Source organism: Aulostomus chinensis, chromosome 10, assembly GCF_037954235.1.
Source record: "Aulostomus chinensis isolate RoL2024-O1b breed Wild chromosome 10, RoL_Achi_v1.0, whole genome shotgun sequence".
NCBI lineage: Eukaryota > Metazoa > Chordata > Actinopteri > Syngnathiformes > Aulostomidae > Aulostomus > Aulostomus chinensis.
In genome coordinates, this window is record NC_141329.1 from 2084413 (window position 1) to 2110238 (window position 25826).

Consider the following 25826-nt stretch of genomic DNA (forward strand, 5'->3'; position numbering starts at 1 on the left):
TGAAAGTTGTACATTTTACTACTCTATTCGTCAAGCACCGTCTACGATTCGGCACGACCACTGTAGTACAAGTGACCTTTCTTAACCGTTCTCAGTACTACGGGACACATTCAAGAGTGTGAGGAGGCCAAAGTACAAGAAGGAGTGGAGAAGTTGTGCTTGATGAGTGGATGAGTAATCCCACTCTAGGCTGCACGTGATATCTGAGTAGATTGATGAGGTCTGTGAGGGTTCTCAGCCTTCCGGGTTGTAGTTATCAAGGCATCGAAGGCAACTGGACTTGGCTCGTTCAGGATATTTCACTCTTCATCTGGGAGGCTGTGCTGTTAAACATGACTTATATCTTTTAGGTTAGCTACATGCTTTGAGCTACAACTGCACGGCTGAGGAAAGAACACCAAAGTTCTCTTGTGTGAATGTTTTTCTGAGACTTTATGCAACAACAGCACTGGAAAACAAATGTCACGTAGAAAGTGTATGTTTTTTTCCTTTCCATACTTAAGTAAACGCAGTATCAAATACTTACCTACCTCTGATTGATAAGAATTCTGCCAGAGTATGTGAGTATTTCTACTGAAGTAACTTTGTACTTGTTCTACCACTGCTGAATGTCAGATCGGATACAGCAGCCAGACAAGTAATCTGTTGTTTAAAAAAAAAAAAATTGTCTCCAAAAGCACGTCAGATAATTTGTTTATGTAAACAAAAATTGAACAAAAAATGCACGATGTCAGCTGTTTTAGTTTTGTGCTGCATAATTTTATTTATTCAAATTAAACAAATAACCCAGCGGTGAAAACGAGGCGGCCTGAAGGATCAGGGTTTGTCCGAGGTGTCCGTGAAGGCACCGTGGGGATTGTAGCCTACTTTGAAGCTGGCGGGTTGGGCCAGACTCCAATGAATCTACCGACCTACCGACAGACCGAGCGAGGAGGAGGGGGGGGACAAAAAAAAAACACGGTCTGGCTCAGACACACGGGTGTAATATCCAGAAGCGGAGCGGTCAAACGACGGTTGGTGCGGGAGGGAAACTTCTCTTTGGTCGGCTTGCTCAGCGCCCCGGCGGCGGGAGAGTGATTGGAGTTGACAAGCCCGCTCCACTACTGTAGCTCCCCCCGTCCCTCCCTCCTCCGCTCCCGCTCCACACAACCAGGAAATCGTCGAGGTGTGCTTCTTTATCCCGCGACTGGCTCCCCCCGTTTTGCGGGTGTGCTTCATATTTTTCTCCCCCCCCCTTTTTTTTTTTTTTTTTTAGCCCGAATTTCTCATCTTTTTTATCACTCTTGCTTGAGTTTTACCGCCGGGCTTCAGCCGCGAAGTCGGGCTAAGTTGCCTTCGAGGAGAGGAAGGAGCTCCACTCTGGCCGAACAATGAGGTGGGTGAACTCGGACCAAACCCCTGGGTTGCGTTTCCAGGCTACTTTCGGCCAGCAGTTTCATCAAGACGGCTTTAGAGTCGTAGAAACTTGTCGCTGTCCCACTTCTCTACCTGAGAGATATCCCCTGCTGCAGCAGAACCGAAGGGGGCACTCACGGGTCTGTGGGGGGTGAGCAGGGATTTGTGACCTCTGCTAACGAATATCCGGTTTCGTCTGTAACCTCTCGTTCGTCAGCCCCGGTTCAGGAGCCTGGTTTTTACGAAGTATGAACATGTTGGGGTAGTTGAGCAGGTCAGGTGACACCTCCACGTTTGGTGTCGCTAGCATGCACCTGCATTTAACTCTGAATAAGCAGTAAAACTATGGTAGTAGTACTCTCATCATTTAATGTGTATCTCTCATTCATTCTCACACACACACACACACACACACACACACACACACACACACACACACACACACACATATATATATATATATATATATATATATATATATATATATATATATATCTCAACAACACTCCTGCTGTCCCTTGGCTGCAGGATCCACTGGGACTCCCTGCTGTGCCAAATGCATTTGTTGTTTATACCACGGCCTGCATGTCTCCACCGCCACATTAGAACTATTTATCTGCTACTGCTTTTCTCCCTCTGGGTGCACAGAGGTTTGCACCGCTCAGTGGAAATCTCATGTCCACGAATTCCACATCCTGTCACAGCCTGTGCAGTTGGCAATTAAGTTACATGCTTTGAAGCGGCCCCTCCTGACTGGGGCTCCTCTGGTTTCTCCTTCTTTTCTTCTTCATGTATTTAAACTGAGCAGTGCTCCACTCGTACGTCACACCACATTTAGCCTGTGTTGAGAATGTGTAGCTTTCCCTGAGCGCCGTTGCATGTTTCTTGCAGGGCTGATAACCTGTGCGACTAGTTCTTTATCTCAGACTCTCCTTCTGTAACAGTATACCACGGCTCAGGTGCATGGGCTGGTCCGCACTTTGTATTTGTTTTTTGCATATTTCCTCTTAGTTACTTTGATTACAGCAGTAACAGGAGGGACTTTGGCTGCTTCAGGACCTGCAGCGGCCATGGCAATGGAGAGCAGGTCAACTGATTTCTGGTGATCAAGTCCGTGACACAAACTCCAACGCACTTTTCAGCATCGGAAAAGATTAAATAAAGTGCAGACAGAGCCCAAGTAGCCCACTTTTAATGGGTTTTATTTCCTGTCAGAAAAATGGACAAATGCTGATTATTGATCTGAACATCAGTTGACACCTACTGGGGTGCACAGATAGTTGTGTTCTTCACCTGCTAGCTCAATACTACAGTGTGTACGACTTCTAGCGCAGGAGGAGTGGCTCCCTAAACCGTACAGAAGAAACTCGGGACCACTTTGTGTGGTACGCGTCGCATGTCAGACCAGTCTTGAGCCTCCAGAACCGTTTCTTAGAGGCACACGTTCAACACGGTGCTGGAAACGGTCCACATCACCTCAGAAGGAACAGTTGCACTTGTTGCAGATTTGTTTGCAGCCCCTTCATGAGGGTCTGGGCTCCAGGTAGTGCTTTTACGGTGCTGGAGAACTCTGGGATGAAGCACTTTGCGGTTCTGTGTTCCCTTTTGTTCTCAACACACCGAGCTGGATGATTCCTGTCCTGTCTCACGCGCCACTGGGCCGGTGGAGCTTCCACTCCACTGTGTTCGGTGTTGCGTACTTAAAAATTCTGGCTAAAACCAAGCAACCCTTTTCAGAACTGGAGCTTGAAAAAGGAACAGTTGAACAAATTAACTGAGTGTAGTAGCTGCAGCGGTGCCGAGAGCTCAGGGAGGAGCTGGTGATGAAACGCCACAAAGCCAACCAGCTGTTTGGGGCTCTGACACCAGAACCTCTGAGGAGGGGCACAGTTGCCCCGTTGCATTGGTTCAACACAGAAGTATTAACCAAGCTTGACCCTCCGTTGGAATTGCCTGGTATCATCCGTGAAGAGCGGAATGCGGCCTCGTGTTAGTCGTCATTTGTCCCCGTGGAATGTAAATGTTGACAGAGAAAAGCAGCCGATTGGTGGAAAGTTCAACGATTTCCCCTCGATGAGCAGAAAAGCTCGGCAGCGCTGGACCTCAGCTGAAGAGCTCTGCTGGATCTGAGCCTGGTGCTCCGCTGAGGGCCTGCAGAAGTGACTTCAAATACGGACGTTTAAAAGCTTTTACCTCGGCTAGAATTGTTGAACAACTATTTTATTTGCCCTCCGACTCGTTGCTAGTTTCCCTCTGACCTGCTGTTAAATATGCTGAACCACTGAAGGAAGGAACGTCTACATTTTGGTTTTGATACATTTGTGTCCGGCTTCAGCTGTTTCAATCAAAGTTTTGATTGGGGGGTGGTCTAATTGTGATTATTTTTGAATGATTTTACAGTCTTCAGGAGTTGAGCCTCGGTCCTGGACAGTGTGTGAATTTAGGCGTAAACACACAGATGTTCTCTCTCGCTTCTCCATCGTGTTGTGTGAGAACATGTCAGTTCCCCCAGAGGTCAATCAGCCGTTCACGCTAACTTCATCTTTGTGTTTAGTGGCACAGGAAGTAACTCCATTTAGTCTGTGATTCAGTGTTTTTGTCAGACGGGTGACTCAACAATGACTGGTAGCCTCAGGCACACACACACACACACACAGGTGTAATACATCTGTGTAACACACTGCTCTCCTCGGCCTCTCTCCTGACACTCGAGCATGATGAAGATTATTGATCAGCCTTAAAAGCAGAGACCCCTCCTCCTCCTCCTTGGCGTCTCGGCGTGACACCACAGCCTCGCGGCAAGAAACGTAGCTCTAAGTTGTGTCGCGTTGTACTTGGTTGTGATGAACAAACACCTTCTGAATTAGGAATTGGATGACGAGATGAAACATGGCGGTGTTGCGATAGCGATGTGTCCATGCCCCAGCGTTGTGTAACGTTCATACATTGAGTGTGCTCGGTTGCGTGTCTCCACTTGTCCACCTGCACAGTCAGTTTTTACTCTTGAAGTCTGATATCAGTGTGATTTAAACACACCAGACGCAGGTTACCTCGGTCTCTAGAAGCTTCTGGGTGTTGTTAAGTAAACAAACCAATCATATCCCACCTGTGTGGAATCCATTCAGGTGTTAATTAATAAATGAACTCATTTTTGTACCTTCTACATTTCCCCACATTTATAGGTGGCGTTGCGCATTTCTGAGATCATGAAGGTTTTTTTTTTTTTTTAAGAGTGAAAACAATCAGCTGTTTTTCAACTCCACAGCCGTGTAATTTGACACGATTGCTTCATTTCGGGAATCATCGAGTGTTGCACGTGAAATTCAGGGCTGTACGTTGGTGTGACCGCGCTCGGGTTTCATCGCTTGTCTTTTGCTGGTTTCATCAGACCCGCTAACTCTGCAGCCCCCTCCCCTGAAACAGTCCTCCCCTCTTGGTCCTCCCACCTCTCATACTCATAAATAGGCCATTATTTCAGCCTGCCTCTCGGATTAGACGCTTTGCTACAACATACAAAACCTTCTATTGTCTAGTTTCCTTGGTGGTGCTGCCTTTCTTCTTTAATTGTGCCTCCAGGCTGTTATGTTTGCGCTGTATAATCACTTTATTCTAAATATAACCTTTTACCATAACTCCCTGCCGGACTGTTCACACACCGAGTCCTCCTGGCTCCTAATAGAGCTGCACCGGCGCCCTGTCTGCTGTCAACTACAAAATCAAGCTTCTGTTAACCGGCGGCCCCCCCGCCTCACCTCACCCCCCCGCCTCTCCTCCAGGTCCCGCTGGTCCACCTCACCTGCCCTTTCCTCCACCCACATCCAACAACCACGAATTGAATTAGTAAAGGACATGTGATAGGTCAAGACTGATTCTGACACCAGGTCATCCTTTTTGTCTTCTTGGTTGTTATCACTGCCGTGCCTCACGTTACATTGTGTGACTGTAATTAACTACGCTGCACTTCTTAATGAAAGAGTAAATGCTCTCGTTAAATGTAAAGTAGTTGATTTGAACGGTGGATCAGCGGTTTGTGTGTCATGTTCTGTCGGTGATGTCACAGTGAGTTTGTGATCCCGCACAAGCTAGGAAGTAACGTTCGTGTCCACAACCAACTCTGTAATGGATGAAACACCCGATGCTGTTAATGAACGGATGATCAATATTGTGCCGTGAAGCCGTCCTGATCATTGATTGGTCCAGTACAACCAGAAACCTTCGGGGACGGCTGCTTTGGTATCAACTGCGCAAAAAGAAAGGAACCAGATGATCGATTCCTTTCCAGCGTCTCCGACACAACTTTGCATCCTCCCGTCATAGCTGCAAGTTTTCCCACCTTCTCGTGAGGTTCCTTCTGGAAACGATCCCAGCCGTCAAGCGTTGGATTTGGAACCGCTGTAGAGTAGCAGCCATCGGGTCGTCACGTGACTTACGGGATCTAAATGGAGTGACATCATCGCCTTGCCTGTGTCCACGTTGTGGTGAAACCAAAGCTCGTTGTGGGTAGTGATGCAGTGTGCGCAGCACTGCTAATGGCCACAGAGATGCACCGTGTTCATGACGGCTTAATGGATCATAATGGATACCAGTTGGCATTAAAATGGTGTCGGCCATCTTAGTTCCTATCAGGTCCTCCTGGCTTAACTTCACTTATTGCCACTGCTAATATGCAAGTGTTGTATTAGATGACGCGGAGCAGCAGGAAGCCCAGGAGCTGCCCGTCTCCCCTCTTCCTGAGTCACCACGTCTCCTTGGGGCAAGAAGATAACGTTGAATTTGTCCAAATATGGACTGAAGGTTTGTAAAAGAGAAGAGCAGGCTCGGAAACAGAACCTGTCGGTGCTTTTCATGAACAGTTCCACCATTTCAATGAATGAGGAGCAGCGTTGCTCCCCGGGTGCTACGAGGCTGGGACCCTGGGTGATTCATTCGTTGTTTGTCTGCATACTTGTGAATGCATTGATGTCTAACAACTTAGAAGTTATGGGAATGTTCTTTGGTGTGAAAGTGAAGTTTGAAAATACAATTTAAAAATATTGAATTGGCATCAAGTGCCCTGTCTCTGATTGGTTAAAAAAAAGAAGAAAAAAACGTGCTTCTCCAATGTGTAGGAGGGCAATCCGCTGCATGCGCCATCTCCTGTAAAGAAAAGGAGAATTGTTTTTAATTTTATTGATGCTCAGATGTTATCAGGCCTGTCAGTCAGGCAGCGAAATAAGGAGATAAGGAATTGGGCTGGTAATCATCAGTGACCGTGACAACGATGCTCGTAAAATGGTATCAAGTTGCCAGCAGTTGTCGCCGTGGCGTGAAGTGATGTGCTCCTGTGTGGCGATGAGCTGTGAGCCGTCGCCAGGAGCGGTCATGTTGTCATGCTACTCTGGCAACGTGGCTCCTAATGTGGACGATAATGTTTTCACTTTCAGTCCAGAGAGAAATCTTAAGAATGAACATTTCCCTGGTAACGTGTCAGGCAGCTTTTTCAAAAACCAACAATGTGATTCTTCCAGTGCTTGTGGGAATGCTGATATTTACATCATTATTCTGATGAATGTCGGGTTCCTGTGGGGTTCTGGATCAAACAAAGATGTTTTCTGGAGTCGGTTGAGTATGATGTGTAGGCAGGACGTCTCCGCAGAGCCGCCGTTTTTATTTTGAAATAGTGCTTTGACACATAAATAGTCTTCAACAAATTTGGAAATTGCAGAAGGCCAAGTTGGTGTTTTGATGAATTGCTGAGGCCCAGAGTGTCAGGGTAGTTGAGAGATCAGCGGTTTTTTTTGGTCCCCTCTCCCCTGGGGATTATTCTTCTCCAGGGGAGTTGGCCTGCTCCCCCCTCAGCTCAGTCGGGAGGATGTGCTGCAACCTGTAAAAGGAATTGAGATCAGTGAGGAGGGCAGAGGTAAGATGGTTCCAAATATGGGCATTGAGTGTGCCACTTATGCCACATCCCCACCTCTCACACACACACACACACACACACACACACACACACACACACACACACACACACACACTACCTCAGAAGCAGGAAGGAATTCATCTCAGCTCTTGAAGTTAGCCGACAACATAATGGAAGTTGGTGGCCAAAGTGTAATTTTCCACAAAGCCAGTCGAAGCTGAATCAGCGTGTAAAAAAAAAAAGGGGGGGGGGGGGGCCCTGAAGGATTTTCAGGGTAGGGAAGTTTCCGCTGAAGATACAACTCCATTCACACAAAGATACTGGGAATAGCTGAGAACGTCTCCGTGTCCTTGTCTGTGCTGCTGACTCGCGGAGGCAGAAAGCAGTAGCCTGCAGCAAGTGTCTGTGTCTATTTGTGTGCTTTTAGCAGCATGCTAGGACCTGCGAGAGACGAAACAGGCATGAGGAAGAGGAGCGGGGACGACTGAGGCTCAGGAGGCCCGGCAGAAATCCCCTCCACCAGGATCATCAGCGGCCATTGTAGGAGGGCAGGTGAAACATGCGTGTAAACATGCGTGTGTGGGCTCACAGGGCTCATCCTGCTGGGACCAGAGTGAGAAATTAAGAGCTCATTTCCGTTTGTGACAATTTCAATATTCAAATAGTGGTAAGGGTGCAGTATTTATTACTGGTGTGTCAAAATACCGTTTTATGTTGAATATTCTGGTGCTGCACAGACGTCCTGCCTGCACATTATTGACTACAGATTTAAGAGAACATCTGTTTGATATAAAACACATCCACAAAAATGACACCGGTTTCTCTGGGTGAATGGAAAATAAGATTCCCTGTAATATCACAAATCGTATCACGGTGTGATGGAGCACAGTCCAGCTCACACAGCTGAGATGAATCGCTCGGCACCAACTCATTATCAGCTATTGTTTACAGTATTTCAATAAACTAAAGGCATCGTGAGTCTTTTTTTGCCAGGTTATCAAGAAAAAAATCTCAGGAGTTTTAATTCATAATTTTAAAAATGTGTATTCCTCAACTCAAACATAGACCATTACAAGGCAAACATCTGTGCGGTATGGTTTACAAAATATCGAATTAAAAAAAAATCATAATTCTGGTGCGTTTGTGTTCTTCGCTGTTACGTTTGGGCGTTTTTGCAATTTCGCAGGCTGACGTTATTCGATTGTTCCTGCAGCACTAATTACACTTGAAGTAGTATTTTAACAATAATACAGTGTGTTTAGTACACCAGATAAAACACACACACACACGTTACGACCATCAGTTGTACGTTGATGCGCCTTTAAACCAGTGAGACGCGGTCACCCGAGCAGAGGACTCAGAATAATTTGCATTGTTGTTCACAGTCTTCTTTGTTCTCCATACTTTTGAAGAATTAAACTGCGGCTCTGGGAAGTTCATTTTCACCACATCTGGCTACACATTAACGTTTATGACACGCCGGTCTGTCACGACGTGGCGTGTACTTTGCTTTTGGAAAGCTTATCTAACCTGTACAGTCAGAGAGAGTCGCTGAGTATTGACATGAGAAACAAAGAGGAGGTGTGGAGCTCAGAGAGGCCGGTTGCCGAGTTCTGTGGCCCCAGAGGAACGTCACTGGCTGCCGTGTGCATGGCCGGGGGGGTTGTTTGAGGACAGTGTACTGTCCGATGACTGGGCTAGCATCAACAGGCTATTGTGTGAACTTCCCCGTGTCTTAGTCAGCTTCTGAGGTCAAGACGTTTACTGCCATCATGACCTCGGTCCAGTAAAGAGACAACCCTGCCCCTCGCTTCTGATATTTAAGTTGCAATAAAATGTAGTTTCCTGCAGGACTGAAGATTGTTTTTCAGGTTTTGGGTTTTTTTTTTTTTAACCGTTGAAGCAACACAAGTTTCACCAACAGAGAGATGTGTCAATGCTGGAGTTTTTCATGTTGTTACCTTTGCGTGACTTCCTTTTCTCACTTGTGTATGCACTTTTGCATCTGAAATGTGATTCCCCCCCCACTCACATCTTGTTTCAGACACCAACACCGTGTGGCAGAAATGGGAAGTTGCACTTCTGTCTTTGTGAATGGATTTCACTTCAAATACAACGAAGGAATGTGATGCATTGACACCATCATTTTAAATAGTTGTGTTCTGTCACTGCAGTTTTTGTGAAATATGGACTCTAAGCTGTGAGGCTGCAAGAGGAAGTGGTTTGTCACCCTACTAAGTGACTTGTCATGCCGAGTGTGACATTTTATACTGCGCAAAGAAAATTACTTATGATTCAGTGTTGAATCATCTTAGGTGAGGCTAACCACATCTGTTTTTTATCCTCTTTGTGATTTGTGATTGTGTCTTACACGTGAATCCATGATTGATGCTCCGTCATCGATTTTTGAGACATGACGTTTATGAGCTGGCCGACTCTTAACGTGTGTGTTACCCCTGCACTGCTGTACCACCATCCTTGTTCAGCATCGTGACATTTTTTTATCCCTGAGGGCATAAATAACCAAAAGCCTGGACATCGTTAAAAAATAATAGTTGGCTCTAGTTCAGAGTGCAAAAAAAGGCTTTTGATATAGTGGTAAGATGAACTCCTGGAATAAAAGCAGCCTGACGAATTAGTAGAGACGGTGAGTCAGGAATGGAGGTATTGCTCTGCTCAGTGTCTAGACGAGGCTGCTTAGCTTCACTCTCAGTCTCAGGACCGGGAACTGTAGTCCATCGATGTCATTTTTGTTGAAAGTAACAGTCACATGATGCTCAGGATGATCGTGCGGCTGCTTGAGTTGTAGGATTTTGTGTGGTTAGTATTTCCAACCATCCCCTCGGATATACGTCAGGCCTTAACCCACATACATATACATGTCCATAATATATATTTTAATTTATTTATACATAGAGACATGTATATTTTGCTGCAGCGTTATATAAGCTATAGCTTTACATGGCTGCCAACGAGAGGAACCTCTGTACAGACCCTGCTGGTTCGGAGAGAACAGCGAGGGGAGAGTGGTAACGTGGAGGAGGAGACGGAGCTACTGGGCCTGACTAGACTTGCCAACAGTGTGGAGGAAAGCTCAGTGAGTACAGCCATATACAGACATTTCCAAGAGAGCATGTGGCCCGGCCACACACTGCGGTTTCCTGTTAACCCTTCACTGACCAAGAAACCACAGAAGAATAAGAGGCTGCTGGATTACTGGCACGTAAAGATAAACGTATTACTGGTTTTGGTTATCTTCTAAGTGTGTGTGTGCGCGCGCAAGTTCAATCTATCAGCGGTGATTATTTTCATGGGCTCATGTTCTTTGCTGAAGGTTGATGGCTCAGCATCGGCCTGTTTGTGCTGCCAGCGCTAACTGGTCACTTAGTTAGCTTAGCTGTGCAGACGGCTTCAGTGTCCTGACTGACTGGGGGTCTTTGGACAGGAATAGATATTTTATAACCGCGTCTGCAGTGCTTCATTTCAGCACTAAAACACAATCTAGCTGAAACTCAACCAGGAGCCCTCTGCAGCACGTGCACCTACTGGACCGGGTCGACACATGGACCCACGTGCTGGCAGGTTGACATGTGTGGGAGTGTGTACAAGTCCTTGCATGTGCCACGCAGGCTTTCGGAGTCTCAGTGTCTGTAGTTCCATCAATAATGCAGCTGCACACTCTCGGTCTCACCCCTGAGCCTTTGCTTTCTCTGCCATTAAAAATGCATCCGTTTCCCAGTCCAAAGCCTCTGTCACCTCTCACTTCCCATCACCCCCTTCTGCTTCACACAGTCACACAGCACCAGCAGGACCTGCTCATCAGATCAGGAAACACCAGAGATGGTGTGTGTGTGTGTGTGTGTGTGTGTGTGTGTGTGTGTGTGTGTGTGTGTGTGTGTGTGTGTGTGTGTGTGTGTGTGTGTGTATTACTTTATTATTTTTTGGTAAAGATATACTATCGTTTGACCACAGGTCTTATCAGATTTGTCTTGAGGGCCGTTCAAGTACAAACATGATCCTGACTGTAATCAGGTACTAAAAGTATCAATGCAGTTGATGAAAATTTTAGTCGATTAAAAAAAAAAAAAAAATCCAGGCAACGTGCAAACAAATGCTCCCAGGATTCCTTATCTCACCCCAGGATAACCCCACGAAATGACGCAACAATAATTTTGATCTCTTAAAGTTCAAATCTTATTTAAATCGTGCACATTTATCTACAGTTGGGCAAATATTGACAACAAAGTCCCAACAAAGGGAGGATTTTGGAAAGTGTTTCACAATGTTATGGTAATTTATTGTTAAGCAGCTTTATTTTCAATGATTGGACACCTTTTTAAGTTTTCGTGATCTCAAGACTTCTCTTCTTAGAACCTCAGCTAAAGTAAATTTCATCATTTAAAACACGCGGGAACACACTTAAAATTGTGTGTAAAATGTCCACAAAATATAAAACATGAGTCCAGGATCTCAGCGGGGGGGGAAAAAAAAAAACTCTTTAGCTGCCAGATGTCAAAAGAAACAAAAAAGAAACCAGCAACCACCACCATCACATTTACTGGAAGATCTGAGCCAAATAAACCGCCGCAGGACGGCGTCTGACACTTCAGATACGTTCATGGAACTGGCAACATGTCACTCTTGTGCATTTAACCTTTGTGGCTGTCAGCAATGAAGTATGAATATAATTTCCTCTTAATACACACTAAGATTTAACTGTTAATGTGGGACCCATGTGTGTTGACTGCTGAGGCTGTGGCACTCCTTATTAGGCAGTGTTGGCAGCAGGAAGTGGGTGGTGCTATGAGCAGGAAGTAGCAGATTGTATCATGGACAGGACAGATGGAGGGAGAGGGGGAAGAGATGGATTAAGGGACTCTTAGGGGGGAGGGGGGATAAAAAAAAGAGTAGGGGCAATGGTAAATTGGAATTAGCCACCTTGTTGTTCACTGTTGTGTTTTTTCTTTTTCCAGTAATTTTATATTAACCACCTAAATTCCACTTTTCTTGTCAAGTCATCCGTTGTTCTTTCCTGTGTGTAATTGTGTTTATTGCATCAGGTTTCTGTGTCTGAATCAAATGCAATGACGTGCGTGCACCTGCATGTGTAGACACTGGTGTGTATTCCGCCCGCGTACAACTATAAATACATGTTTTGTCATGGATCTCGGAGCACATGGGGCTGTTTTCCTGCAAAGTGTGTGGAGGTGGAGGTTGATGTAGAGCAGGTGGAAGATTCCAGAGCTCGGCACCACTTCCTGTCTTTGTCGGCTTCTATTGTTGTTTCGCCGCCCATCTCGTTTGTGATCAAGCTAATCTCATTTTCTTCTCACAGAGTAGCAATTTAATGCATTCCCTCTATTAGTCTTGCAGTTTCTACCTATGGAACGGACATCAAAATGTGCTTTTTTTGCACGTGAACACTCACTTCCTTTTCTGGCCATGTCTGCTTTCCTTTATGGGGCTTCTGAGGCCTTCAGTTACACAATCCTTGATTGATCTAGAGAGTTTGGTGAAGGTGTCTACACCAGGCAGGCTGCAGTTCTTTGGTAGCCAAACAGACGAGAAACCTTTCTTACCAAATGGTGTGTTCATAGTTTTGTGTGGGAATCTTGGTTGCTGCTGCATTTCTCTTCCTCGTTCTCTCCAAAGGCTTGACTACTCTTCCTGAATTAACGTGATGTCCTCCCGTCTTGTGCTCATTATTCCAGTGAGTCCAGCATTTGCCAGGCTCGGGCCACTGTGATGATCTATGACGATGGCAACAAGAAGTGGCTGCCAGCGGGTGCTGGAGCTCAGACCTTCAGCAGAGTCCAGATCTATCACAACCCCTCCAACAATGCCTTCAGGATAGTCGGACGCAAAATGCAGACAGACCAGCAGGTGAGTCCGAAGCTTTAAGCAGCTCCTTGTTGAAAGAAATTTAAGGTTTCCTCTGGGGACAGAAGTAGCAAAGGCTGGGGAACGCGTGCGTGCGTGCGTGTGTGTGTGTGTGTGTGTGTGTGTGTGTGTGTGTCAGTCTGTGGGTGATTTCACATGGAGCAAAATTCTTAGAAACTGGACAGTTGGATAAAAACCACAGATAAAAACACCGTAAGTTCATCCACTGAAGGTGTTGGCTAAGTGAATATGACATCTTACTTTGTAAGTTTTTATTTTTCTTAAATTCCTGGATGCCTCATCCAGTCAGAAAGTCATCTTAGTTCATGCAGGCTGCCAGGTTTGCAGTGATAATGACTTACCTGACTTGAACTACGTTTTCTCCCGACTCCTCTGTCTGAAAAGTGCTGACAGTATTGGGAAGATATTCAGACAGCACTGAGTGAGCATGAGGTACAAGAATCGGTCCTATTCGGTGCTCAAGATGGCCTCCGTAATCAGTCTCAGGACTGCGTCTCTCCTGTTGGGGCGGAACAGTGACGTAAGCCACGTAACCCAGATACTGAATTCCTCAGATGTTTAAGAGGAAACTGGCAAACAAAAGCGAGTTCACAGATCAGCTTCATGTTTTGACTGTAGACAGTCTGCTTTGATGACATCAAATCTTCAAGGTCATTGGTAACTTTGCAGCCATTTAGCTACGAGTTATCCAATTCTTTGTGGGGAAATAGGCACAAATGGCTGTATGATGCTGGGCATAAAAAGGCGAATAAAACAGAAGATTGTTGCCCTTGGATCCTTATCAAGACATTTGTAAATGCCTTCTCAGAGACAACAGGATGTATCTGTGTGGGCAAAAGGCTGGAATTCTGCTGCCTGAGGTCCTTGAACCAGCTGTGTCCCGTAATTGTGGGCCTGCACAGCACTAGTGGTGGTTGTTGTTGTTTTTTTTAAAGCTTAATTTTTGTGGAACATTGTAAATTTGTCGGTGGTCCAGTGACTGGGGAGACTGTCCTTCAGCCACACACGTTCAAGAGGAAGAACAAAGAGGATTTCCATGTGGTTGTCTACATATTATGACTTGACAGATGTGAGGAGATGAAGGTGGGCAGAAACTCCAGGCAGAATTAATTTGAGCAGGTCTATTCTTGACGACTCCTCTGCTCTCCCTGCTGCTTCAGCGTCTCTTTCTTTAAACATTCAGCATGCTAAAGTGTTCCCCAGAGAGGGCTCTTAAAGTGGATGATGTTTCCTGTGAGCTATTTAGCCTGGTCTAACATTTCCTGGGACAATTTAGGGAGAAGCCTGATGCAGACACTCTCCTCTATACATGTTCCTGATTGGAGGAGGATGAGATCATTGAGAAGCTAATCCTACTTCTCTTCGTCTCTTAACTGTTAACTTCCTGTCTACATTCCTTTCATCCACTACAATCTGATTAAACTGCATTTTAAACATAAGTGGGACGATGGCGTTGAATGTTTGTTTTCCACTGCGTTGTGGACGGAGGTTGGGAGTCTGCGTCTGTGCTGGCAGAGGAGAATTGCTACCTTCTGATGTTTTCTTTCGTTGCATGTTGACTGCGATGATATTCACCCTGACAGGGTCTCCTCTCTTCCACTCAGCTCGGTGGAATTCAGAGGCTGTTAAACAAATAGTGAAATGGTGCGTCAGCACATTCAGGCCACACTCAAAACCAGAACATTTTTCCCTCCTGGTTCATAGGTTTCACGCCACCTGCTGGGTGAAATTTCAACCCAGCGTTTATGTATGAACAGGAATGTTGTCCTTTTTCTGGCTCCAGATATGAACTCATTTTTGATATTCTTTCTTCTTTCTCCAGGTGGTTATGAACTGTCCAATTGTGAGAGGTTTGAAGTACAACCAGGCCACGCCTAACTTCCACCAGTGGCGGGATGCCCGGCAGGTGTGGGGGCTCAACTTTGGCAGCAAGGAGGATGCTACTCTCTTTGCCAATGGCATGGCGCACGCTCTGGAGGTGCTAAACTCCATGGCAGATGCAGGTACTCGTTCCCTCTCTATACATATATTTATCTTTAATTCGTCCATCATGGGGTTTCCTGTTTGCTTCCCACTTACCGAGCTTAATGGAGAGCCATTTAAGTGCTAAATCTGAATTATTTCCTAAATGTTAGTTACTAAAAAGTGCATGTGGAAGAGTCTGCTGGGGAACGTTGTCATTCTGATCCAAGAAATTGAAAGAGCAAATAAATACTCGACAGAAATCATTTATTTTTATGAGTCCAGGACTTGAGTGGCCTGGACTTGTTTTTTTTTTTTCATTGTTTGTAAAACATCCCACATCACCTGCAAACTCCTCCTGCTCACCTACAAACTCCTCCTGCTCACCTACAAACTCCTCCTGCTCACCTACAAACTTTTCCTGCTCATCTACAAACTCCTCCTGCTCACCTGCAAACTCCTCCTGCTCACCTACAAACTCTTCCTGCTCACCTACAAACTCCTCCTGCTCACCTACAAACTCCTCCTGCTCACCTACAAACTCCTCCTGCTCACCTACAAACTTTTCCTGCTCACCTACAAACTCCTCCTGCTCACCTACAAACTCCTCCTGCTCACCTACAAACTCTTCCTGCTCACCTACAAACTCTTCCTGCTCACCTACAAACTCCTCCTGCTCACCTGCAAACTCCTCCTACTCACCTACAAATCCTCCACGGCCTGGCCCCTCTGTACCCCTCCGATTTCCTTCGCCATTACACCTCATCCAGATCCCTGAGGTCCGCTCACACGAGCCTCCTTGTCATTCCCTCTGCCAAACTCAGAACCTTTGAGCAAAGAGCCTTCAGTGTGGCAGCCCCCACCCTCTGGAACTCTCTCCCCAAGGACATCCACGTCTCCCCAACCCTGGACGTGTTCTGCTTTCAAACCCACCTGTTCACCATTACATCTAACATTTATTCGTCATGTCAGCCTTTAGGTTTATGTTCTGCTTACCTGTTATTTGTTTTTATACTGCCTCATATTTTTGGATGGCTCTGTCCAGTATGTTCCATCTCATGTTAAGTGACCTTGGGTCCTAGGAGGGCACTATGTAAATGAAAGCTATTATTATTATTGTTGTTGTTGTTGTTGTTAATGAAAGCACAGCACATCTGAGTGTTAGATTCCTTCTTCCTACCCACATTAGTAGTTGGATATCTGTGCTCCAGCGCTGCTCATATGTGTTGTAGTTGTTCCCCCCCGACAGTTTTAACTTCAGCTTCCTCAGATCAGTTGTATCTGACACACAGAAACTGTTGCGGTCCCCATGTATGAGTTCTTAGATGTTCTAATAACCAACGGCCTGGAAAATTGTCTCAGTTTTAAAACAAACCTGATTCACCAGGACTGTCGGATGGAACAAAGGAACAAATCATCCATCTAGGAAAATTAGACCAGATGATTCATTCACTGGGCCGTCACGATGTGTCTGTGCACATGACGGTGGGATGCATCGAGTTTGTGGTTGAGTAATTACTTTGCTATGCTGGTTACGAGCTGCTTTTTTATAAAGTTGGAACGTTGTCACTGCTCAGGAACTGTTAACTAGAATTAATGTATCAGATAAGATCCCCCGAGTCGTTTGGCTCACCTGGTGACCACAGAGGCAGTTTACCTGGATTATATCCATATCATGATATGAGAGTAGATATCGTCTTAGATTTTGGATATTGTTTTTTCCTGGTTTTAAAGGCTCAACTATGGTGAATGTATTGATTTTTCTGAACCTCTCCGAATGCTCTGGCTGTGTTTCTACTTGCCTCCTTTACACACTAAGCCACCATATCCACATTACACATCATTTACCAAAAATCTTGTCATGTCACAATTTTGGGAAAGACTAAGTTGTGATTCCTGCATCAGTGCCACAATACCAAGGCATTTGGTCGAAAATATAGTGATTTTTGCGATATCGCCCATGTCTTTGCCATCCATTTCAGCTTTGTCATCATCGTTGTCTGAAGTTGTTTAGACTTTGCACACAAAAGTGTTACAAAAACAGAGTTATAAATTGTTCAGGTATGTTTAAACTAATAACTACAACATTTAATCTTATGTTATTTGTGTAACTGGTATTGAGGATGTTTGTTGTGCTCGTGTTTTGGCAGGCTACGCCACACTTCCCCGGCCAGTGTCGAATGGACCATCTCCAGAAGAGCTTGAACAACAGCGGAGGTACTACGGCTTCCTCTTGGTGTCATATGCTTTAATTTTGTGTCGTCTTGCAACGTCTACAGTTAATAAGTCCAGTTCACAAAAAAACTTTACTAAATGCTGCTTACTAAAAAAGCAGTGTCTCTATTTCTTTGGCAGGTATTTTAAAGTCAAATGTTTGGTCATTTAGATAAGTTGTGCATTCATGTGAGGCCAGCAGACTTTCCTTATATTATAAAATCTGTCAGTTCCAAACTGGGTTTAGTTGCATAACAATCGATAGCAAGTCAAGCTGTCTTAGCTCTGCCGTAGTCCTCTTGGCAGTTTTGCACACACGCATATGCAGAGGATTTGATGGCATTAGCCTGACACTGCTAAACCCTCAATCGGCCCCTGTAGGTTAAAGGTTAAATAGACAGCAAGGCGGACACATCTCACATTAACTCCACCTTCTTGTCATCCATTTATCTGCTCCTCCACCAAGACCCGTTGTGGTGACGCCATGCATGCCTGCACAGACCAGGCATTAACCTTTTAATCTCATTTAGGCTAAAAGGTAATATGTTGCACAGTTGGGGGAGACTGTGATTGGCCGGAGGGACCGTCTGTCAAATTACAGTCGCCCTAGTCGTTGCCGACATGCTGTGGCTTAAGGCACTGACGTTAAAACTGCAGAAATCAAGCACAGATGCAGGTGCTGCTAGATATTGTTTATGCTACTAGCCGCAGCGCATGAATATGATAGTCACAGTATCCACAGGTATCAATTGATGCAAAAAAAATAAAAATAAAGCTGGGAAAAAGAGGATGTTGACTTGACCTCCCCTCCCCCTCTCGGCGCGCCGCCTAAGTCGATCAGCGGTGCTTTATATCACAGAAACACCATCCCTCTGTATGAGTGTGTGTGTGTGTGTGCGCGCTCGTGGACCCATGTTTCGAGTGGGTGTATGTCTGCATTGTCCATGTGCCGCCATGTTTATAGCTGTTACTGTTGCGTGGCAGATGTGTTTAGAGGAGAGAGAGTGGTAGACAACAGAGGCAGCAGGAATTAGGCCACTGTGTCCAGCTGTGGAGTTCTCAATGACCCAAACCTGTGAAATCCACCTCATATCATAACCAGTATATTGAATACAAATCCTGTTTTGTTTAGTTTTTTCCCCCAGCATGCTACAGTAGAGCCAAATACTGTAATTAGACAGAATAGTTTGGAAACAACAAATGTTGCATACATAATCCAACAATCTGTGGCACATTCTATCGAGAATATCTGAAATCTGGCGTTAACACCCGCTTACAGTCTTGCTATCTGCTTTATCTCATGGTCACCCGACCAGTCATATCACCCAAATGGTAGAAGACATGATTGATCTTTCCCGCTGAGTGTGTGAACGCACAGAATGTTTAGTGCTGAGTTTGTGTGTCTGCAGGTTGGAGCAGCAGAGGCTGGAACAGCAAGAACGAGAGCGACAGGAGAGAGAACGACAGGAGCGCGAGCGGCAGGAAAGAGAGAGACAAAGTGCTGCAGGTCAGAAAACACACAGGCTGGTCAGCATTACTGCACTGAATACTGTACGTTACGGTCTAAGTGCTCCCTCACATTTCAAGTTTTTTCAGGTGAACGTACAGCACTCAGGCTCCAGTTGGTTAATTTAAACCTGTAATCACTATTTTAGGAACACTCTAATGTTTTGGAAAAAACAAAAATAAGCTTTTTGCCCATCGTCCTCAGGGTCTGACAAGAAGATAGATTCCCTTCTCTGTTCTGAGCTGCATCAGGGAGCCGAGACCCTCAGAGACCACCTGGCCTCTAGTTAGCTTAGCACAGTGACTGGAAGTGGATGGGCTGTGTAGCATCACTCCATCAACTCTGATCAAATACACTTTTTTGGAAGAGAAGAAGTGAGAAGAATGACTAATGTAACTAATCACGGTTGAGGATTGTTACTTTCGTCAAACCGCCATCCTGAACCTGATCTATTTGATTACATTTTACAGAGGTATTGAATCCTAACACTTCCACCCACTGTCATTCGTCATGCTAAGCTAGCTAGCGTGGATCTATCTTGTTTGGATTGACGATTGATGATAAGCATGTATCTCCAGAGTTTGGGTGTCCTCTGAGTGTAGGAGATGGGTGTCATAAAAGCCTTTCACCTTCAGTGTCAGGACAATTGGAGCAGGTCACAGTCTCTATCAATCATAACATGAAAATAAGATATTTACTGTAAGCAGAAATGGTTTGGGCCACAAAGATTGTTTTCTTTTTACATTTTCAATAACTTGTTTTAAATTTATGGCACTCAAAATTGTGGTAGCCACACCACTTACGTATACGCTACCTTTACTCGTTCTGCTGAAGGAACTCTGGTTCACGTGACCATCTTCTCGTTAGCCTGTTGGAAATATTGATGTGTCTTTCACTGGTTGTTCTTTAACCCGTACTCCCTTCTCTGAAGAACCGTGCTTTTTGCTTGACTTAATCTTCTTCTCTTCTTAATGAACTGCTTTGAGAAATACCAGTCAAATTAGATAAGCTATAAATGTTCTTCTGGTATTGTCTGATTCAGAAACCTTCATCCTCTGAAGCGGTCCCGATGGTTCACCTGCATCACACGGTCACTGGTCTCTAACTGGAGAATGCTCACGAATACTTTCTCTCTTGTTTTAGTCTCAGTCCCTCCGGCTCCACCGCTGGCCCCTGGAGGAGGTGGTCCTCCTCCGGCTCCTCCTCTACCCCCTGGGCCTCCCCCACCCCCTGGGCCTCCCCCGTCCTCTGGTATCCCTCCCCCTCCGGGACCCCCTCCAGCAGGACCTCCACCAGCTCCGCCCCTGCCCTCTGCAGGGGGAGGAGGAGGAGGAGGAGGAGGAGGTGGTGGTGGAGGAGGAGGAGGAGGAGGAGGAGGAGGGGGCCTTGGAGGTGCAGGGGGCCTGGCTGCTGCCCTAGCAGGAGCGAAGCTCCGTAAAGTATCTAAAGTGAGTATCAAGCTAATTTGTTGTGAGTATTTTGTTGGTTTCTGTGCGTTGTTGCTGATGACATAATGGACCATCAGTGCTCTGCTCTTATCACACTCTGATCTCTTATTGATCCGATCTTAATGTTCTTACCACATGCAGATCGATGCATCCACTTGCGCCTGCCAGGCCTTCGCTGTTGACTTAACTCTCTATTGTTTGTTGCCGTTTGCTGCCCTCAGCAGGAAGAAGGAGGCTCTGCAGCTCCGATGTCCAGGGCAGACTCCAGCCGCAACAGCAACTCCTCTATAGGGGGAGGGGGAGGAGGTGGTCTGATGGGTGAGATGAGTGCCATCTTGGCACGAAGGTGGGTGCCACCACGAGTCAGCAGTTACATCAAATAGGCAACGGCCATATTCCAAAAATGAAGTATTTGCATTGAGTGCAGGCCACACCAGGACAGATAGTGAGGAGAGCACCCTCTCCAACCACAGGCTGAGAATTAAAACCGTGTCACTGCTCTTTTTTCACAGTAAATTCAAAGAGACTCTCCACTCTCTCCTCTCTCAGAGAGAGATGGCACATGCGCCACTGGAGAGCTGTGCCCACGAAGCACCGCTTCCCCTTACTCAGACTGATGTGGTTTTGTTGTTGTTGTCTTATTTTCTCTGATGAGCAAGTAGCTCCGTAAACAGCTACCCACCACCAAAGAAAACTGCTTGAACCCGAACCCTGCTTTGTTACTTATGGTGAAAATAAAACGGTTTACTAATATATGAATGGTCGTACTCAGGAGTATATTTCGGTTCAGCGCAGGTCTAAATTAGTCAAATGATCTGTAATAAGTTGAAGCTGTGTGATCAGGTGCTCTTCTGCCTGGATGGTGCTTGTGTAAACGTGATAGTTTAATCAAGCGGACAGATTTTATTGAACCTCAATGCTGAAATTCTCAGGGAGGTTTTCATGTCTTGACGTAGATGGACTTTGGTTGGTTGTTAGTGTTTTTATCACGTCTCACATCGCAGGCTTCCTCAGATTCATCTTAGGGTTACCAGTCTCGATGTGGACAGTCCTTTATTTTATGTTATTAAACCGGTTATTGACACCCGATCACATCAGTATCCAGGCTTATTCACACATCCCATTCATCCCAGAAATTTGTTGTTTTTTGTTTCGTTTTTTTTCCCTGGGAAATCTGGCATTTCCCACCTCATGATCTAGTAACATTCCAGGGAATAGGTTGGGAAGGCTGTGTTGTGAGTGAATTACAGGGAAGGGCCTGTTCCTGCCCTCCGTAGGACACCTCGCCCCGCCTGTTACCAGCATTGGTATGACTGGCATGAAAGGATGTAAGACAGGAATGCTCTGGAAGAGAACTGCATGTGTGACTGGTGAAAATCACCAGCGGTGCCTTGAAGGTGTTCCTGGTAATCTACTGGGAACTACTCGATAATCTTAGAAACTGCAGTATTAGGATACACCAAATATTATTCAACTGCGCACGGTTTAACTACCTCCATGTGATTTCTCGTTACATCAGGAGAAAAGCTGCAGACACAGGTGAGAAGGCACCTGAGAAAGCACCTGTGAAGACACAAGACAGTGTAAGAAGCTGCTTATCTGTTAGAGTTTTCAGTCTCACAAAGACCAAACAAATGTGTTTTGAAATGATTTGACACTGTGGGTGATGGATGGTCTTTAAAAAAAAAAAAAGTAGAAACTGCTTGAGGATGACTCACTATTTACAGGTCTTGGTCTTTTCTCTTCAGGATGATTCAGAGCCTCAAGGTCAAAGCGGTGAGAACTCCAGATTTTTATCTGTGGCATGCAACCTACATACATTCTCCAACTCTATAAAATGTACAAAGTAAAAGTTAATATTTGCTTACATTCTCATCATCAGACACCCTGAGGAGACCTTGGGAGAAATCATCTATGACCAGGTAATTCACACCGCCTTCATCTGTCACCACCAGCTCATCTGTCAGCCCCCAGTCTTGTCTGAAGAGTAGTTCTCCACCAGTGTGTATGAGATTGTGCCTGTGGACAAGTGTGCTTTTGTTTCTGAATGGTCTTCCATCGCCGTTCTAAGAGGAGAGTGTGTGTGTCTCACTAACAGGAATAACTCCATCCCCAAGAGCTTGGACTCCACTTCCTCATTGTCCCAAGGTTCCAGGTATACATGCTGCCCTGTTCACTCGTGACCTTCGCTCCCCTTGCTTTCATTTTCTCCTCAGGTTAGCACAGCATCGCTGCAGCCTGCTGAGGCAGCATATTTCACTCTTCATTACACCGCTTAATGGATCTGAGAATTACATGCACCCACGGGACTTGAAGGTGCACTAACAGAGGGTTCTCAGAGTACTGCACAAAAGATTACGTTATTTATACTTATTTGTCCGTGTCAGGTGTGCGTGCCGGGGTCTGCGCTGCCCTCTTGTGGTGAATTTACTGCTACTTTCCAAGTCTTATAACTGCTTTCGATATCTTGCGACAATAACCGACGGGAAGTGTGTGTTGCCGTCATGAATACATAGAGGTGTTTTCTCTATGTTGGTAATAAAAACAAATTTGATGTGATTTCTACCAGTAATCAACAGTCATGCGTGTGTCAAGCTAAGAGTGCTTTCACACCTTCTTGTTCAGGTGAATCAGCTGTTGAGCATTTGTGCTCTAGTTGCGGTTCATGTTGGGGAGGTGTGAACTGCATTTTTGAGTACTCCACGACTCGATTGACCTACATGAACTGCCATTTCTGCAACTTTGAGCTGAACTGCTCCTTTGACCCGGCGCTGTGAGAGCCACCAGTTTCTGGAACTTGGTGATGGGAACTAGCCAGAGGAGAAGCAGGCTGACGGTAGACGTTGACCATTTCCTCCCCACAACGCTGCTGTTTGAGTGAGGTGCCGCTGGTTACATGGCTTTTTAAAAATAGCAGTCACCAATCCTGTGGTGGCCTGTCTTGGGCCATCAGCAAACAATTCATGGTTCTTGTGCTGCTGGAGAACCTACGCTGAGGTAGGAGCTGAGAAGGTTCCCCAAGACAGGGATACCAGTTCCTGTGGTCTAGCCGGGCCATACAGGGGCTATTTTTCAAGCACTTATTGAAAATATTAACGATAATTCCTGTGGTTCAAGCGCCACATGTGCACTTTTGCATGCAGCTGAGATGCAAGCTGTCGCAGTTGCATCGAAGGTGAAAAGTACATGAATGCAAAATAAAAGTAGGAGAAATATCAACTGAATGAACATTCTCACGTATTTCATGGTGTTTTTTTCCCTAAAAATGGTCTCTGAAGTTCTCAAGTTTATCAAGTGGTTGGGATCAGAGCAAACTAAGTGTAGGTGTGAAAACTAAAGGATGAACTATTCCCAAGGTCTGTTATTTAGAAGGGAGCTTCCTGACCTCACTGCGTCTCTGGATGTGTCTTCATCTCTGCTGCTTCGTGGCTCTTTTCTTTTTTCCTTGCAGTTCTATGGGGACTTCTCTGGCATGGGGCCTGTTGGTGGACCTTCCTGACATTTTGTTAAACACACAAGCACAAAATCTTTGTTTCCTTTCATCAAACAGGGTCAAGCCAGCAGGCAACAGCAACGATGCAGGTGGAATGGATGACTCAGATTTGGAGAAGATGAAGCAGGTAACTTCCTCAATCGCCTGGGCTCATAACCGCTTGTAGACGAGCTGCACTGCACGCCCGCGTTACTGTGACAGACTGACTTTGTTTTTGTTTTTTTCTGCAGGAGATCCTGGAGGAGGTGCGGAAAGAACTTCAAAAAGTAAAAGAGGAAATTATCGGAGGTGAGATTACTTGGCATCCACAAAGAAGTAAACTCCCCTTGACTCCCCGATCATTTTAATGCTGTTTCTCTCTCTCGTTTCCCAGCCTTTATTCAGGAGCTGCAGAAGAGAAGCACATAGTTTTGCAGAGTGTCAGGTGTAACGGAGGGATGTGATAGGTGGAGGTGCTCGAGGCCTGTGAGGACCTCTCCTCCACTGCGCCCTCCCATGTAGCCCAGGGATTTTTCATTTTCTCCTACACACTTTCTCTCTTCTCTTTTACACAAACGCACACAAGCACATTTGCTTGTGTGTAAATCATGCAAATCCACACATCATAGAAATGGTAACCCAGGGAACCTCCTCAGGCCGCCATGCGACGCATTTGATGATCACTCACTAATACTAGGACGTGGTCCCATCCATCCCTTCTCTCCCTCTTTTGTTCATCACCCCCCCCCCCCCCCCCCCCATGTCCTGTATGGGACATCTGACCCCAATCAGACTACAGAGCTGCAGCCGTGGTTGCTTTTCCAATTTGTCGCCATGTACCCTCATCATAACATCATAAATCTTCACATCATGGATCTTTTCTGCAGATATCCTGCTTCTTGTGTCTTCTGCTATCAGACGCACCATTTACTGATAGAGCAGTATTCAGGGACAAGGTATTAGTAACATTTCTATCGTAAAAAGATGCTGGGATTCAACAGTCCTCTTCTTTCCTCCTCAGTTTGTATACAATTGTTCAGCCTCGAAATCTGCTACGGATAGTTCTGTGTGGAGATCTGCTAGGAGGTTGTTGGGTTTTTTTTGTTTTTGTTTTTTTTACTCTAATGGTCATTGGAGGTGGAAAAACAATAAGTGAGGATGGACCCGAGGCCCCCTGACTACTACAGTGTCTTTCCATCAAGTGGATTTACAGCTCCCAGCAGCGGTGACGCGCTAAATCAGCACAAGCCTTCACTGCTGCAAGATGGAGACAGTAGAGGAAGAAGAGACAAGCAAAGGGAATCTGACGGACAACCTGAATGCTGTGAAAGGGGAGTGCGTTGTAGTTTTATGAGGTGCAAGAAATGTATTCTCTTTGCATTGCACTTGTTCCGGAGTCAAGTGTGACCGCGTGCCACACTGCCTTGACAGACTCTTCCCTCAGTCAAAATGAGATATTTGTTGTTGGCCAGTGCAGTGGTCCTAAACTGTGCTTCCGCTGGTTATTTTTCTTCCATTCTAGCTATATTTTCTATTTTTGAAACCTGAAAAATGGCCATGATGAGGTCAATTAATTTGGCCGCGACCAACTGCCTTGAGAATATATATATATAAATATATATATATATATATATATAAATACATATATATAAATATATATATATATATATATAAATACATATATAAATATATATATATATATATATATATATAAGGAAAAATATATATTTGCTTTGAGGGAAAATGTTAGCAAAATGAAATGGTGTTTCTATTTTAATTGAAATGACTGGTGAATGGGGATTTTTTTTTTTCCTTTTGATGATTGTTTTCTTATGAGATGTTATTTTGGGTTTACTGTTTCTTTTTTCTAATAGAGTCTAGGCTTTTTACACTGAAATATAAAGAAAACAGCTTAGAGACACTGGATTAGAAATGCCTTTATAGTCGAATACAGCTGCTTCTTAAAATGCATTTCTTTGTCTTGCGTCTTTCTTCTTTTTTTTTTGCATCCTGTTGCGAAATCGATTT

At 45.2% G+C, this 25826-nt stretch overlaps 1 protein-coding gene across 3 annotated transcripts; it reads left to right on the forward strand.

The window, feature by feature from the left end:
- Nucleotides 1–873: 873 nt before the first annotated feature.
- vaspb (vasodilator stimulated phosphoprotein b) lies at nucleotides 874–25769 on the forward strand. 3 transcript variants are annotated; one of them, XM_086215483.1, is made up of 14 exons: nucleotides 875–1375; nucleotides 13006–13177; nucleotides 15018–15198; nucleotides 17308–17374; nucleotides 18781–18878; nucleotides 20022–20326; nucleotides 20548–20672; nucleotides 21846–21909; nucleotides 22075–22102; nucleotides 22209–22248; nucleotides 22425–22481; nucleotides 23877–23946; nucleotides 24050–24107; nucleotides 24193–25769. In XM_086215483.1, exons 1-14 carry the CDS (start codon nucleotides 1371–1373, stop codon nucleotides 24225–24227), a joined length of 1305 nt encoding a protein of 434 aa, XP_086071609.1. In that variant the 5' UTR covers nucleotides 875–1370; the 3' UTR covers nucleotides 24228–25769. The 3 variants fall into 3 exon arrangements, with proteins under 3 accessions (XP_086071611.1, XP_086071609.1, XP_086071610.1); XM_086215484.1 differs by having other exon boundaries at nucleotides 20551–20672; XM_086215485.1 differs by lacking the exon at nucleotides 22425–22481 and having other exon boundaries at nucleotides 874–1375.
- Nucleotides 25770–25826: the final 57 nt, after the last annotated feature.

Coding starts and splice junctions, on each gene's coding strand:
- vaspb (XM_086215483.1), top strand. Junction 15,199..17,307: donor AAACTCCATGGCAGATGCAG/GTACTCGTTCCC, acceptor GTGTTTTGGCAG/GCTACGCCACACTTCCCCGG. Junction 20,327..20,547: donor AGCTCCGTAAAGTATCTAAA/GTGAGTATCAAG, acceptor TGCTGCCCTCAG/CAGGAAGAAGGAGGCTCTGC.